Source organism: Drosophila grimshawi, unplaced genomic scaffold (assembly GCF_018153295.1).
Source record: "Drosophila grimshawi isolate 15287-2541.00 unplaced genomic scaffold, ASM1815329v1 contig_311, whole genome shotgun sequence".
Classification (NCBI taxonomy): domain Eukaryota; kingdom Metazoa; phylum Arthropoda; class Insecta; order Diptera; family Drosophilidae; genus Drosophila; species Drosophila grimshawi.
The window spans coordinates 17,218,620-17,235,830 of NW_025063098.1; the positions used below are offsets into that span (position 1 = coordinate 17,218,620).

The window sequence follows — 17,211 nt, forward strand, 5'->3', positions numbered from 1 at the left end:
AGGGACAGGCCAAAGTGATCAGCATCAACACTCTTCCCAATTGCCATGAGTCTGTGCCTCTCTCCCTGTGTGTGTGTGTGTGTGTGTGTGTGTGCGTATCTGTGTGCATTATTTTGCCGCATGCCTCTGATGAAATAGTTTTTGTTGTTGTTGGGAAATGAGTTGCCTTAATAAATATAGCTTCATAGTCTCACTGTATTTTAATGTGCCGCTTGTCGCACTGCCTGAAGCAGAGACATAATATTATGTGGCAATAAAAAATAGTGCTAAAACATTCGACAAATGTTCAGCGAGCAGCGAGTTGCAATTGGAACCTAAAACAGACTTGCAACATGTGTGCCCAGTGGCTCGAAAAAAAAGGTCCCCGGTCACGCGCTCATCTGGATATATAAATGTAAATATAAATATGTATACAGTTTAGGATATTGCTCTCTTCTTATAACTTCATGTTGTTTGGCAATGAATATTTACAATTTACATATGCAATAATAATCCATAGCAAATTTCATAGCTCCAACTTTATACACGCCCAAAAAAATCGAGTTGATTAAGCTGAGTGTTTAGAAATACGACACGTATTTTTTTAATTGCAATTAAATAATAAATGTAAACATGTTTTTAGTTCAATTCACTGCAATAATAGTTATTAAGTGTAACAGCAAAATATGATGTGAAAATTACTTTCAGAGAGCTTTCATTTTAATGAAAGAAAAGTTAAAAGTTTAAAAAATATGAGATCTAGATTTTATTTTAGAAATGATTATGCGAAAGTTTTTATATTGAAGTAACATTTACCATATTAGAAAAGTAAAAAAAAGGAATTACAAATTTGTAATATTTTTTTTTGTTGTGTAGCTGCTCGCGCATAATTTCTATATGCTCGTGCGACGATCGTGGAATAGAGAGCTGTGCAGTGGAGAGGGGAATTACTAAAAGTACGAACTAAAAAAAAAAGGCAGACGCACATGTGCGCGTGTAAAGGAGAAAAATCCAAAGAGCAGCGACATTACAACAACACCAACAACACCAACAATAACAATAAAAACAAAGACAACAAAACGATCATGACAGGGTGTCGCAGCGAGTAGCGAGCAGCTAGCAGCGGACAACGAGCAGTGATCAGTGAGCAGAATTGGGAGCAGCGACGTGAGCAGAGCCCCCGAGCTCAGGACAACCAACGAATGTACCGTTCCGGGCATTTAAATATCGTGCAGCAAGTGAACTACGGTTTATTGTCAGACACAACGCGGTGGCGTGAACAACACAAGAAGAATATATAATATAAATAATTACGACACAGCAAACCAATTCAAATAGAAAACTCTATAGATACGTGTGTGTCTCCGTGTGTATGTGTGTGTCTCTGTGTGTGTGTCTGTGTGTGTGCCTGGGATTTCCCGCGAATTTTGGCAACTGGCCGAGCGGCCGAGAGACCAATAGACTCATTGTGCGTGTGCTTGATATCTGTCGGAAGTGTTAAATGTAACAGCAACTCAATCAGTTTGAAACTATATATATATATTTATATATATATATATATATAGAAAATTCAAATGTCTTCCACAATGAAGCAACAGCAACTTCCACTATCCATTCCCAATCACAGCGCCGAGATGTTCACCAAAAATAAAACATACAATGAGAATGTTTGCTATGATGCCTTCATGTCGCCACCATTAAGTGCCAGTGTTGGCAAGGGACACGATGATTTTCAGGCGCCCAAAGTCAACTTCACCAATAATACGAATTTTACCTGCGCCGAATTGCAGTTTCCGGATTTTTCACATCTATGCTTCGCCACGGAGACACCGAACTCTGTGTTTAGTGACTATAATAACTATACGGGACCGGAACAGGATAGGGATAGGGATGATATTGTGTGTGCTGCTGCCGGGCAAACGGGTATGCCCTATCAGCAGGGTCAGTACACTCAGCTAAATCGCGAGGATGTCTTTCGGTTCGAGCCGGAGGACATTGCGCGGCTAACGGCAGACAATGGATGTGGTGGAGGTGGAGGTGGAGCCTTCACTGAATCGATCGATGGCTTAATGCAGGTGCCACAAACACCCTTCACGCCGTGCAGTGGGCCAAGCGGGTGTCAATTGGGTGGTATGGCCGCACAGGTTGTCGAGCCGGTCGAGTCGGTCGAGTCTCTCAATCAGGATATTGATTACTTTAATTATGATGAAGTTAATTGCCAATCAAAAAATCAATCACCCTGCTCGTCGCCACATTTGGACGCTTGGTTGAACTTTAACCTCAGCGAAATATCGCCGGCGGAAACGGTGCGCGAATCCTCACCGAAATTATGCAACATTTACGAACAACAACTGGCGCATATTAAAGTGGAACAAACACAGACACAACAACAGCAAAAGTTGCCATCAATGAACTCCACTTTTGGTACACCCAAGTGTACACCGGTGTGTGGCACCTACGGCGATTACTCCAATCTTTACAACAATCAAAGTGTTTACGGAAATTTAAATGAATACGCAACGGAACATTTTCAAAATAACATCTCACAAGTTATTGAGAAACCCAATCGTGAACATAAAGTTATTTGGACAATTGATGAATTGGATGAACTGAATGCAGCCCTGGTGCTCAACGATCAGGTTCAGCAGAACTGTGAGTCCAAATTTGATAAGTCTGACTTCGCATTGGACAATCTGCCAACTGTAACAGTGGAGACCTTGAGCGAAGAGCAACTCCTGACGGCCAACATCAGCGATGATGACAATGACAAGGATGACAATGACATTGATGATGTGTTTGCAGCACCCGTCGAACTGGAGAGGAGACCTGAATATGCCGATTCCATTGATGGTGAGATTGAGCAGCCCGGTTCGCTTATTTGCCACTGGTCCGAGTGCAACATGGAGTTCGCCCATCAGCAAATATTTGTGGAGCACATCGAAAAGTGTCACGTGGATGTGCGCAAGGGCGAGGATTTCTCCTGTTTCTGGCTGGACTGCCCCAGACGCTACAAGCCATTCAATGCCCGCTACAAGCTCCTCATCCACATGCGAGTCCACAGCGGCGAGAAGCCCAATAAGTGTCCGGTGAGCTCACAATCTCGATATAATTAATTCAATTTATTCAATGAACTTCCAAGTATTTATATATTCAATCTGATTAAGAAGAATAATTTTCCATGATTTTTCACAACAAAATTTCGGAATTAAAAAACGCTCTCAGTCAATAATTCAAAAATATATCTCATTTATTCACATTTCTTAGAAATGTGGTTTATTTAAAACAATGAACTTTCCCAAGAAATTTCTAAATTTTTAATATGCTAAAAACGTGTCTAAAAATTGCCTTTGCCACAAAAGAAAAAATTGATTTCCACATTCTTGTGCATCTTTTTGCATCCAAAAAAGAAAGAATTCCATTAAAATTGTTCCAGCAATATTTTGTCAAGAGAAACTAACATTCCAAACTGTCCGCTATTTATACAAATATTATTGTTTACTTCGAACGGATGTCATTGTCATAAACACAAAAATTAAAAAAAGAAAAGAAAAACCAAAACAAAAAATCCATTTGGGTCTTACTTCGTAAAGCAAACACGGTTTTTCACGAGAGTTTCTGCGTTCCACTTGAAATAGTGCTGTCAACGACAATGATAATATTGTAGAGGCAAAAAGGCTCACAGGATGAGCTACAGTTTCACCGATTCCAAATGCTCTTTCAAATGTCATTTTTTTGATGTGTGCAACTGACTGAAAAAGATTGTACACCAAGGCCATCGACACACAACACTTCGGAGCGGCAATTAAAGCAGATTCGCAAAGCAGTTAAGCTTTTATCGTGGCTACACTTGAAGAGAAAATATAGACAGTTTATGTACTCGTATACCTATTGTGCCTGGCTAAGAAAAGCGTTTTTCGCTGAGTGTAGGAAATGGTGACGGTGCTGCAAATTCTTGCAACATTTGCTTGCTCATGTCGCTGTGCAACTGCATCTCTAAATGTCAGTTGAGTGCCGCGAGCACGATTGAGCATATTGAATGATGAAATTCTTGCCACTTTTCATTACAGTTTCCGGAATGCAATAAGGCATTTTCACGTCTGGAAAATTTGAAAATTCATCAACGTTCGCACACAGGCGAACGGCCTTATGGCTGTCAATATAAGGGTTGCCTCAAAGCGTTTAGCAACAGCTCGGATCGTGCAAAACATCAAAGAACACACTACGATACGGTAAGTATTCATTTCTCTCTTTCTGAATAGTGTAAGAAAAGCTGCATGTGTGTATGTGTGTGTGTGTGTGTTTGTGTGTGTGTGTGTGTGTGTGTGTGTGTGTTTGTGTGCAAACAATTTGCGGCTGGTGTCAAATGAAATTGATGGGCCAGCAGCATTGGTCGCCCAGCAACCGCAACAGCAACAGCAACAGCAACTTCCATTTACATGCGGCTTAAAGTTTAAGTTTAAGCTGAGAAATGCTCGGAATAACTAAGACAGATTTGCCTGGATTTTGGTACAAATGCACAGCTGCTGCTCGGCAAAAGCTATCGCTGCTGTTGCTGCTGCTGTCGCTGCTGCTGCTGCTGCTGCTGCTACTGCTGCTGTTGTTGCTTGCCTCTTTGACATGTGCACATTTCGCGTTTTGTTGCCTGATTGATTTATAGCTCTTACGTGCATTTGTGTTGTTGGCCCGAACGAATAGAACAGCAGCGGCTGTTGCAATTGCCCCGTTGGCAACCATGACAACCGGAAAAAGTCACATCCAAACAGCTAACAGCTAACAGCAGCACAGCAAATGCCAGGCAAAGAAATTGAATAAACTAAACGAGTTACTTTCATGCTCCATGCAACGAACAACCAATCTGAGGCACACAACGATTCGTTGACCGCGAATAGCATCTATGTGTGTGTGTGTGTGTGTTGAAGTGTGTTGTGTGGCTGAGTGCATGTGTGTGTGTGGGTGTGCGTATAAGTGTGGTTTCGGCAGCCTCTTTTGCTAGTTCTGTTTCTGCTACACTCAGATTAAAGTGTGACCAAAAATTAAGATGCGCCAAATTATTATTTCTGCATTGCTGATAAATTAATGTATCTTATATTTAATTTATACTTTTATACTTAATTTAAAATTTAATTAACTCATTTTTTTTCGTATTTATTGATGAACATACTCAGCTAAAAAAAAAATGGCCCAATTTGATTTGTTTTGTTGGTGAGAAACGGCAAGTTGTTTCCTTCCAAAATCCAGGGTTTTTCATTGTTAATTTCCGTAAAATTCCAAAAAAAAATTTGTATAATTTCCAGGAGGTGTGAAACTTTAATTATGTGTACATTTCAGAAAAGAGTTTTCTATTTAATTGTAAACATTTTATTGCTGTATATTTAGAAATTATTTCTAAAAACAAAGACAAATTTTTTTTCTTCATTTTGGAAATCTTGTAAAAAAATGAAATTGTTTGGGGTTTTTTTTTTTTCGTTGCGTGCATTCTTTTTTCTGAGTGTAGACGGACTGTGTGGTAATGTTGGACAATGCCTAGTGCAAGCAACTGCAACATGCGGCACAGCATTTAAAAATGATTTCACATTGCAAATATAAAGCCAGGCACTCGCTACGTCAGCGGCTGCACAAGGAGTGTGTGAGTGCCTGGAACTGTAGCAAAAATCAATTGCATACTTTAAGGGTGCATCTAGCTAGGGTCTCAGTTGAATCAGGCGAATAATAATATGGCATTCTTATGATTCTTTACTCCCAACAGAAACCCTACGCCTGTCAGCTGCCTGGCTGCACCAAACGGTACACGGATCCCTCAAGCCTGCGTAAACATGTCAAAAATCACGGACTTATGCGCCGCAAATCTGCCAGCGGTGGCGCCACATCCACGTCCTGCAACAAAAAGTCGGGCAAGACACGCCGCCATTCCGAATCGACTGCATTATCAACAAGGGGACCGTTGGTTGGTGCACCCCCCGTTGAGCAGCGTACACAGCGCAGCAGCAGTTGCAGCGAGGCAGCGCATTTGATCCAATTGGGTGGTGGCCAGGATAAGGATATGCTAACGAGGGAAGTGGTGGCATCAACTTCGTCAACAACAGACCGCAACTATGTCTGCAGCAATGAGAATGTTGCAACTAATAACAATTCAATAAAATTTAATGAGTTGTCAAATTGCATTGTCATCATTGAGCAAAACCAAAATGAGGCGACACCAACAGCAACTGCAACAACAATTGGCTGTCACGATAATAGATACAACAACACAACAATCGCAGCGACGACTACATATGACGGGCTTAACTACTACAACAACAGTCGAGCTGGCGAAGGTGACAATGTAAATAATATATATTCCGTAACGGAAACGGATACATTGAGCACTTGCAGCAGCAGTGCCAGCAATAGCAACAATTATAAAACCAACAATCAGGACAGCTGCAATCATGATAATATTCATAAATTTAATGATCTGGAACAGCTGCTAAATTCAACAACGGAACAGCACAATTTAAGCACTGATTTTAATACAACGGACAATAAGTGTCAATTGAATGAGTTCGTCTCATTCGAATATGTGCGAAAGTATCTAACGGATGCATTCGAGTCACCCAGCGCGGAGCACAGACCAAAGAGCCCAGCTACAAATTCTCAAATCGTCAATGATTTCGAAAATTATGATATTCAATTTATTTGAGGCATAGATTTATTTATTATAGTTTAACTTTAAGTGAGATTGTTTGCCAAATATTCATATATTTCCACCAAAGATCTCAGCGTTATTTACTCTAAGTACAAATTTGTATTATCATCTGTAAATTGTCATTAGTTTTTGTATATAGTCTATTATTTTTCAATTCTAAGCCTTATTAGCCGATTCTTTATCTGGGTACGTTTGTTGTACACATCAAATTGTAATATAAGAAAATAAGTTATGCAACACAAATAAGACACGATTTAAACGTTCCTCCATTTGATTATCTTCAGTGATTAGAAATATGTCTTCCCAATGAATACTAAGCCTAGCTATGCTTATATTTCAAATATATTTATATATATAGAGATAAATATTAAGCATATTGTTTTTTTAGGATTCAACTTAATTAAGTCGCTAAGATATTATCCCATATAAAATTAAAATTGTATTAATAAAAAGAAAGTGGGTTTTTTACAAATCTTTTTATACATTCTTTCAAAGCAAAAATCTAAATTAAATTATGTATAATCCGGAGTTGGCTCAAATTTATGTTTCCAAAAAGGTAAAAATGCAAAAAAAAAAAATGGTATTTTTAGAATTTATTCTGCTATTTTAAGTTTTTCACTTTGATACTTGAAATTCAATCTTGTCATTTATATTTATATGAAAATGGCAGAAATTTACAAATTCTGTTTGAAAAATGTAAAAATTCTATTAGCTTTCAGCAGCAATAGTATTACACATTACTTGCAGAGCACATTTTTAGCAAAGCTTATGAAAAATTATATCTGAATTTTGTAAATTTTTCTCCTCGCTATATTTGGTTGGCTGTCTGCTGAGGTCTTTTTTTTTTGGATTTTAAGTTAATGAGGCTCAAATGTGCAATTCCATTTAATGTTGTATGCATTTTTTGTGCTTTCCCAACGTGCAGCGTGTTAATGTAAGTAGTTAATGGTTGGACGCGTCAACGAACAAGGCCGGCAAACAATGTTGTTAGCCGGCGAACAATCTGTGAAATGAACACTTTTAATATTAATAACCATTTATGCTTATGACAGACAATGGAAGCCTTGCTCCAAATTTGCGGCTCCCACATTCAAAAACATTCACAGTTGATCTGCTTTCGTTGTACGACAATAACACTAAATATGCTTAGTGAAGCTTTCCAAGAGGATTCTGGAGAGAAGAGCGGAACGATGAGGGGGACTAAAGAGCCACACTATGCATTTAAAAGCGTTGCGAGTGTGTCAGTTAATATGCAGACCGAGACTGGTCTTCATTACTAACCAGAGAGGGAGACACAGAAAGAGAAAGACAGAGACAGAAGGAGCGAGAGCGAGAGAGAAAATATAAACAACAAAATGTAAAGCAATTAAAAGCAGTGCTGCAGAACATGCAGCGCAAAACGAAAATACCCATAAAACATGAGCAGCAGCAGCCCAATTTTGACCTTTCGCTTTTCATACAACTACAAGTACATACACTCACAAAAAAATCGATCTGTATTTTAAAAAATTGACATACTTTTAGCGCCAAGTGTAACTGAGCTTATTATTAAAAAAGTTTATTCCTTTTAACATTTTTTTTTTTTAGTTCCATATACATAAATGTCTAATTTACAGACTGATTTTAATATGTGTACATAGAAAATTAGCTTTATTGTTTTTTTATATTTACTTATAATTTAATTTAAAAAAAAGCTTAAGATTTTACGGGATATACAGCATCTAAAGCAGATAACAGACAATTTGTAATTTGATTACAAATTTCTGAATTTTGTAAAATTACTTTTACAATTTTAACAATACCATTGCATCTGTACTTCTTAGAAATATTTGTTTTTATTATTAGGGAATAGAAAAAGCCTTTCTAATTTTAATATGTATTTTTTTCGTATATTTAAAATTATTTTTAAAAAAAATCAGAGCATTTTTCCTTGTTTTCAGAGCGATTTCTATTTTTGGGGAATTTCTAAATTTAAGGACGATCTTTTTTCTGAGTGTCCCGTAGAACGGGACTGCACGCTGTGGCTACAAGTGGCTGGCGATTAAGCCCCTCCCCGTTTGGGTTTTTGTTTTCAGGTTAAAGCGCAAAAATTGCAGTGGAAATGTGTGGATGCAGTTCAACTATTTATTAATACTCCATGGGGCCAAATATTTACGAACACGCATCCGCAGTCCCATTGCATACAAGCTCTGTGCTTGAGGCCGTCAAGTTTTATGGAAATGCGGACTACGCGTTACTAAATTAATGCCAAATGCCAAAACGAGCTAAAAATTGTTTTTATTAATCAGCAAACGGTCCAAAGCAGGCAACCGCATTTTTGGTATATTTTATCTTTCTTGAACAGTAATTACAGGCTTAACCGATATTCATCTTAAGGCAGTTTTATAAATTTCAAAACGAATGCATTTCTGAGCGTATTAACCAAATTTGATTATAAATTCTGCAGCTTATAAATAGTTTAAAAACTGGACTCTATGTTCACAAGAGAAATATAATATCTAAATATAGAAATATAATTTTCGCTCGAAGTGCATGCTACTCATTATAAATTATATAGATTGACCAATTTTCTGGATTTCAGAATAACCACAGAAACTTTGTAGAAAATTTTTGAATGTACAGGCTATTTGCCAGTCGATTATTCTCAACAAGTGCACTCTCACTTGTTGGTTTGTTTTGCCGTTTTAATTAAAAACGGTCTTACCACGGCGCTGGGCCCGGGCAACCAAGGTTGGCCAACATTTTATCCTTGCAACACGGGTGTTTTCGATATTTATGTGGCGCCTCGCCCTGCACAGTTATTCTGGTTGGCCCACGCCATGACCTCGGTGTCGCAGTATTTGGTTGTATTTGCTGTGCGTTTGTCGTTTGTGACGGCCAATTATGCAAATCGGCAGATTGCCACATCATGATACGTTGAAATTCCATGCATTTACAATTTTCTAATCGATGAAATTTTAATTTATGTCGACACTGTGGATTTTCGAATCCTTCTCGCCCGTAATTGCACTGAATGCTTAAAGTTTTTTGAACATTTGGCGGCTATTCGATTTAGCATAGAAATTTCACAAATTTTATTATTAATGGCGCGAAATCAGTTTACCCGTTGTCGAACAATGCCGTCGCTATGTGCATTTTTGAATAAATCCCGATGATTTAATTAATAAATGTGACCAAATTGAAATATGTCACTCACATTGCGAATGAGTGGGCGTGTTAAAAAGGTCCTTTGTTTATGCTGATAATAAATCAATGTCCCTTGAAATAAGTTTCTGCGTATACGCAACCCTCTCTTTATACAGAATACACATAAATGCAATTTAATTTAATCAGACCGTGTGTGGATGGGAACAGCATTCGAACAACACTTAACTGGCTCAACCGAGCTGTAATTAAGTTTGTACATTGACATCAGACACATATTTTTTTTATATTTTTTTATTTGTCGGCTTTACGCGAAATGGTACATATTTTGTAATTTATAAAATCATCACAAAATGGACACTGTGATTTCGACTTGCGTATCGGTTGAGAACACGTTTTTAATTTTTAATTAAATAAATTATTTTCATTTTCGATTCATTAAATGTTGACAACGTGTGAATTATTTAAAAATATATTTTCATTTATTTTCAATAATTCAACTCTGCAATGCACAATTTAAATGCATTAAATAAGTATGTAAAGGTAAAAATTCTTTATTTTGTTTTTCAGACATACCTATACGTGGTTATATCGTAGAACCAAAAAGTTGTTCCGTGGGCGTAATTAGAAGGCTTACGGCACCGAAAGACTGACGGGAAAGTGTGCTTAAAATGCTCTTTTGTTATTATATTTATGACAACCGCACATGTTCGCTGCTGTCGCACTCGAGAGCAACAACAAAAGCATTTCCAAGACACTCAGGAAAAAAATCTCTCTGATTTCTAGAAAATCTCCTTAAAATGGAAGTCACCTTGAAAAGGTGTCTTAAGACTGTCTTTTATATTTTTCAGAAATTTATTTCTTCAAGAAGAAAAAATATTTCTAAAAATTAGATATGAAAATTAAAACCTATCAGAAATGCAGAAAGTATTAAAAACTTAAAAGCTGTTTAAAATGTCTTATATAAGTGAAATCTTAAAATGCTGATTTTAAATAACAAAATAATCAACAGATTTAAAAAGGAAAATCAGAAAAATGAAATATATTTTTCCAAATTTTAGATCTGGAATTAAAATAAGAAAAACTCTGCTTTTAAGAGACGGCCAAATTCAAGGTGATTTTTTTTATTTTGAGTGTACTGAGCGCTATAACTAAAGCAATGGCAGCGCAGACAACCACACGTTACAAACTTTCTAAGATTGTTGTTGGCTGTGTGGGCTCGTTTGGGCAACAGCTGCGTCATTAAAAGATTCGCAAAATTGTTGCACTGTGCCTGGTCTTGTGTGCTAGCCACAATGTTTTTCGACTTTAACGTAAACTTCAACTTTGCAAGACAACAGTATATCTCATAATCACTTAAAGGCCCTGCAAGAGCGTTGTTGCCAGTTGGATATTCTTTGCTGAGTTTAGGATACTTTCGTCAAGTTGGTCATGGATACTCAGTTCCGGAGACTATGTTTACTAAACAAAAAATTGCAAGTACTTCGAAATTAGTCGGAAAGTTTTAATTGTCTTGAAATAAACATTTACCTTAACAATGACATTTCAAATAAATAATTAACAAAATTTCAAGTAAAAAGATTTTCCAAATTCTAAGTCACTGGTATTTTTTTTATAGTATAGCCAAAGTATATATACTAGCTAGTGATGCTAAAAATATAAGTTCTTCGAAATGGAATAATTATTATGATTTAGAAATGGTTAGTAAACACAAGATTCTGTTTTTTTAATTCTGGTATATTAATTTGCGTGCAGTTTGAAGCGCTTTTGGGCTCATTGTGCTCCAGCAAAAGTAATCAAATTAATTGCAGTCGCAACCGTTACAACACTTGAAAGTGCGGTAACTCAATAGTTCTTTCCAATTGATAATGAAATGCAATTAGGAAGTGTGCCGGATTCATACATACAAACAGTGGCAAACTAGTCGAAGAAGATGAAAATGGGGGGAAAATAACGTTGTGCGAAAATGTAACAATAATAGTCATTTACAGCATTTCCTGTGGCATCCCTGAAGGACTTTGCTCGGTTTCGTTACGCTGAACGTGAGCCACGAGCCTGCATAATAAATCCAAGAGAGTCTGTAATTAAAGTTTGCCGAAGCTGGTCGAATGCAGTGCTGATGACGCCATGGGGAATGATTACGACTATGGGCTATATTGTGCCAGGACGATGAAAGCAGCTGAATCACAAAGCATCAGCAGAAAATCAATCTCCGCATCAGGACGACGACGCCATGCTGTAAAATAGAATTCAATTAACGCGCTTAAATTAAACTGCCACTTCCGGTTTTGATGACGTTTTAATCTGAGCAGGCGCTGCACCAGGCATAACAGAAAATTGTGCGGTCTACTCGCTCGACCAGTCCCAATGAGCAACTGACTAACTGACTAACTGACTGACTGGACTGACCTGACCGGACCGGACTGAGTGAGTGAGTGTTGCTGACAACAAACGACAACGCCATATTGTCGCCTCCTTGACACTTTCACGTTGATGTCATTTACTTAAAGCCAAGCCTTTGCCTTTGCCTTTGCTTTCCTTTTTTTTTTTTAATTTCAACACCATCAGCATTGATGAGTATACGCTGTAATAAATGGGATAGTCATTATCGTGACTGCCACTGGCTGCAAATTAATATGAAATAAAGATTACCAAGCGACGGCCATCAAATCAGCGTTCAAGTCTCCAATAGTCAGTTATCATTAAAGCGTTTTATATGCTACCGTTGAATTTCGATAGAATAGATCTATATATATTTTCAGATTTACTCATTAACCTCTTTATTTTTTGGGTTTTTTGTGTTTTTTTGTGATAGATAGCGGTTCGCGTTTGTGAAGTTCGAGTCTATTTAAAAATGTACTTGAGCTGAGTTTTTGTGCAGCGCAGTTCAAAGAGTGTCCTTCACTGCAGACGAACTTCTTATCATTTGCTTTTGTGCACTTTGTTAGTTGTGAAACAGCGGTCCTTGGCGCACTAGTTTGTGGACTGGGTCCTTGTGTGATGGATGATGGATGGTGCGATAAGGAACTTCAGCAGCGCAACTTGGATTTAATTTAATTAGTATAAACGTATAACTGCCACTCAAGTGGGTAGCGTAAAACTAATAAGCATTCAAAAGCCCATTAAAGTTAGCAGCTCTGATTTCTCAAAGCATCGCGCTTATATACAATTAGTCCAGTAATGAAGATAATGCTGCCGAGCGCAGACATCAGAGAGAGAGAGAGAGAGGCAGAGAGAGACAGCGAGTGTTTGATTTATTTTCTCAAAACTCTAGTAGGCAAAAATATTTATTCAAGTATTATCTTTATTACTCTGCTTCTGGAACTTGATATTAACATTTTGCAGAATATTTAATGTTTATTTCTTGTATTTAAGTTCAAAACAAATCATTTTACATCATTATTTAAGCTTAAGTCAATTTTTTTGGAAATCATTTTTGTTGTTTTTAGTTAACTTTTTTCTTGAAATTTGTTGATTTAATAAGTTTATTGTCTTCTATATATGTACATTGAAAATTTGTCAAGCTATGATTCGAACCCAATCCATTTTTTATTTTTAGAGAATATATTTTGTTTATGTCGTTGATTTAAGCGCAAGCCAAACCATTTTACAACATAATAAAAAAAGAGTTTTAACGTTTTTAAATAAAATCAATTTTGCCTTTAAATAAATGAATTTCTTGAAACATAAATATGTCAATGAAATAAATTAATAGTTCCCTATATTGTGACGAACTAGAATTAGCAGAAAATTCAGGATTTATGGCTAAGGGAAACTACTGACCAGTAAAAGAATTGCTGAAGCTCAGCACCGACTGTTCTAAAGGGATAGCAGTCTTCTACTTGTACTTCTTTCAAGAAAACCCTATTACGGATATTATTTGAAGAGCGACTTCGTTGAAAGTTGATTATAATTTAATTAATATATCCCAGCCATTTGATTAATTGGAGGCTTAATTAGTAATAAGCAACCAATGTGCATTTGGACCACCAACCAAGAGACAAATAGATGCAGTCTGGACATCTTGAATTTATATCAAGTATCCTCAGATTTGAGGTTGTTGGCACTGTTCTCGCCTGGATGCACTTGCACATCCTTTTCATCTTTCTCTTCGATGGACAACTTTCGGGATTCATACGATCCTTTGAGCAACGCTAGAGCATTCAGTTGTTTCTCATGTTCAAGCGAATCTGATCGCGTCTGAAACAGTTTGTTAAGAAGTTTATTTGGTGGTAACAGATATTTGCGTTGCTTCAAAGTTTTTGGACAGCTGGCCATCAGACAGGAGTCATAGGTTTGAACTTTTACTAGAGCCATATCACCGAATAGCTTCTGACGCAATTTGACTGTCGATCGGCAATGCTTGAAAGCCAATACAATAATCGAATATATATCTTCGGCGACGGAGGATCGAATGGGTGTGAAGAAGCCGCGACAAATTGGACAACTCTCAGTTCGGATGCGACAATCGAGACAGAGCAAATGTCCATTCTGACACTGCAGAACTGGCGGTGTAATCGTCACATTGCATACAGGACACTCGATAACCTTCAGGATACTGTCCACAATAATGACCAGGCGCTTCAAAGTAATCGGCATGGGTACACAGCAGATACTCTGGAAAATATTCGAAATTAAACGATGTATTTGAATGAATCTAAGAAAATCTCTTACGTTTTCATCACAGTCGAATTTACATTCACTATTCCAACACAGAAAAGTTACTTCATCTCTTTGGCTTTTAACTATTTGGGCTATTTCGACAATCTGCAGACCAATTATATCTATGCCGTTAACCTGAAAACAACAACAAAAATTGAGTAATATTTATATATAAATTTGGATCAACTGGAAATCTTCCCGCTTCCTCCAATGTAGACTCGTTTATATAAAATCTTTACTTTTACATATTCAGATGGACTAACTGACAGGTCTATATCAGAAATATATATGTTGAGGGTATTGAAAACAATAACTTTAATGCGTGAGCATACATTATTCAATTTATATTCTCCCCTCTTATTCGACATAAGTTTTACAATTACATATTTTATTGAAAAGTCGTTTTATATTGAAAAGTCGTTTTCAATGTTCAATAAATATTATCATAAATCATCAGCTCCGTTAAACTGCTTGATGGGTATTTTGCGTCAAGCAGTGCACTGCTTACCAACTGTTACGGGTGTAATTCTGTTAGCGAAAGCTGTTAGCTTAACCCGAATCTTGCATTGACTTTAGTGTGCTCACTTTGCATATTTACTTATAAATGTAAAATATTCTCCTCATCGCAGATCTGTCATATGTAATAGAAATATTTTATTTCAGGCAAATGTTAATGGCTACTGCATTATAATATTAAACAATATAATACCTAATAAAAGAGCGTTAATGATCATTTTCTACATGACTTAAGATGCTGTCTTTTGTCCGCTACACATTCCATCCAATTAAGATGAGTGAACTGATAAGATAATTATTGTCAACACAATGATAAATGTCTCTGGTCTTTCCACAGTTGATTTTTTTCTTAAAATGTTTGTTCAAAAACCAACTGACCTTGAGAATGCAGTCACCGGCCTTAAGGCCACAAAGCGAGGCAGGTGTGCCTACGGCCACTTCACAAACCTGCATCAAACAAATGAAATGTGTTTGTTGAACAAAACAAAAATTGTTGGATAGAGAGTTGGAGTGACATCATACCCACGGATATGGATCCCATTTGCTGCGCGTCAAGCGAAATCCATACTCCTCAATTTTGGGGGCAGCGCGTGGTATTTTCAAAAGACGCACAGATGACTTCTGATATTTTGGATATTTTGGGACCCCTTCTTCATCCAGACTGGGATCAAGTGCAATTTGATGCGATTGCATTGTACACGTGTATGGAGCTCAACTCTGTCCGAATGTTGTATTAGATATTTTGTTGGTGTTTATTTATTGTTATGTTTAAGAAACTTGCGCTGCGGAGTATTAAAAGACGTGTTCAACGCGCGCTCCCCACAAACAAACTGCCATTGAAATTTGTACTCTAAGCAAGCGATTCGTAGTCGGAATCCAGAGTTGGTCGCCAGTTTCTCTCTGTTAGCCAAGTTAACTGACGCTCACAGCATCGGCATCACGGCAGACTTGCTCACTCGCCATGCTGTTTATTTTGGAGATTTTTATTTCAAAAGCTATTGCCACCAAAATTGAGCATTTTAGACTAAGAGAGCGAATTAGTTGCATGACTAAGAGCATAAGCAAACCATTTGATATTTTCATGGGGTTTGGAATAATAAATATGATTCAAAATATTTGCACAATTGGACTGTACACCATGTTGAGTGTTTTCATCAATACGGCAGTAGGCAAGTGTTAAAAATGAACTTTATCAATTAGTATGTTGACACATGATATATTAATGGACTTTCACATTCAAATTGCGCACTTCGTTATTGTAAAAAGGCTTGCCCTCAATCGATAATCTCACAAATACATATAACCTACACACTCATTTGAAAAACCTATATTTTAAAAGTACAAAAAATGTCGTTAAAGGAAACTTTTCTCTGTTAAAAAGCTAATTTTATTGTCACATAAATTTACGTTTCGAAATCAATGTACTTATTTGCCCAGCTACCTTTTTATTGCCGGCTCCCAACAAATACATTTATAGAATAACAAAAAAGATTATTTGGTAAGTATTTGCACTATTAGAAGCAATTCAAATCGTAAATAACGAAAACACATTGACTTTTGATTCGATACGCAGTTAAATTGGTTTCGATTCATTGGGAAACGGGCACGAGCCGATTAGGCCAACCAAGCATTTAAATCGACTATTATTGTAGAACTCATTTGGCAACAAGGTAGCTTCTAAATGGGTCCGGTTCAGCTAAATTTAGTTTTGATTTAGGCTTTTAATTTCGTTCAATTGTGCTTTGTTCCATTTAATCGAGGAAATTTAAAGCTAAACATTTGGCTTTATGGCTGCTGATTGCTCTTCGCCTTGGGTGTTGTACCAACAGCAGCTATATTTATCGTTGGGGTGCTGTCAAATTTAACAAGAGAACAGCTACTTATGAAGCTCATAACATCAAATTTCATGTTTTCAATTAGTGTATCAAAATGGTTTGAGTTGAATGGAGTTCAAAACGCTTGCTTCATGGCTCAACAAAACAACAACAATGAATTTTTATTAATTCCATCGATACCCGAATACTTGACCAGAAGGCAAACAACTACTTAATTGCAAGTGAAGTCGCCTAGGGAAACTTCAAATTATCGAAAGTACACTCGAAAAAAAAATAATTACCACAATGGCCAAGAAACGCAGCATATTTTTCAATATGTGAGTTTATAATAAAATATAAAATTTGTTCTATTAATCCAGAAATGAATATACAAAAAATAAAAATTACAAC

General features: G+C 36.9%; 2 protein-coding genes across 3 annotated transcripts; one reads left to right on the plus strand and one right to left on the minus strand.

Annotated features, from left to right (window-relative positions):
* The first annotated feature begins 1,565 nt into the window (after positions 1 to 1,565).
* Positions 1,566 to 6,976, plus strand: LOC6568016. Its single transcript, XM_043215220.1, has 3 exons — positions 1,566 to 3,065; positions 4,047 to 4,208; positions 5,726 to 6,976. Exons 1-3 carry the CDS (start codon positions 1,566 to 1,568, stop codon positions 6,656 to 6,658), a joined length of 2,595 nt encoding a protein of 864 aa, XP_043071155.1. The 3' UTR covers positions 6,659 to 6,976.
* Positions 6,977 to 13,148: 6,172 nt separating this feature from the next.
* LOC6568015 lies at positions 13,149 to 15,813 on the minus strand. 2 transcript variants are annotated; one of them, XM_001993918.3, is made up of 4 exons: positions 15,509 to 15,813; positions 15,365 to 15,433; positions 14,483 to 14,605; positions 13,149 to 14,425 (listed from the first exon to the last, which is right to left on the minus strand). In XM_001993918.3, the coding sequence occupies exons 1-4, from the start codon at positions 15,677 to 15,679 to the stop codon at positions 13,844 to 13,846; spliced, it is 945 nt and encodes a 314-aa protein (XP_001993954.1). In that variant the 5' UTR covers positions 15,680 to 15,813; the 3' UTR covers positions 13,149 to 13,843. The 2 variants fall into 2 exon arrangements, with proteins under 2 accessions (XP_001993954.1, XP_032595842.1); XM_032739951.2 differs by lacking the exon at positions 15,365 to 15,433 and having other exon boundaries at positions 13,473 to 14,425; positions 15,509 to 15,787.
* Positions 15,814 to 17,211: the final 1,398 nt, after the last annotated feature.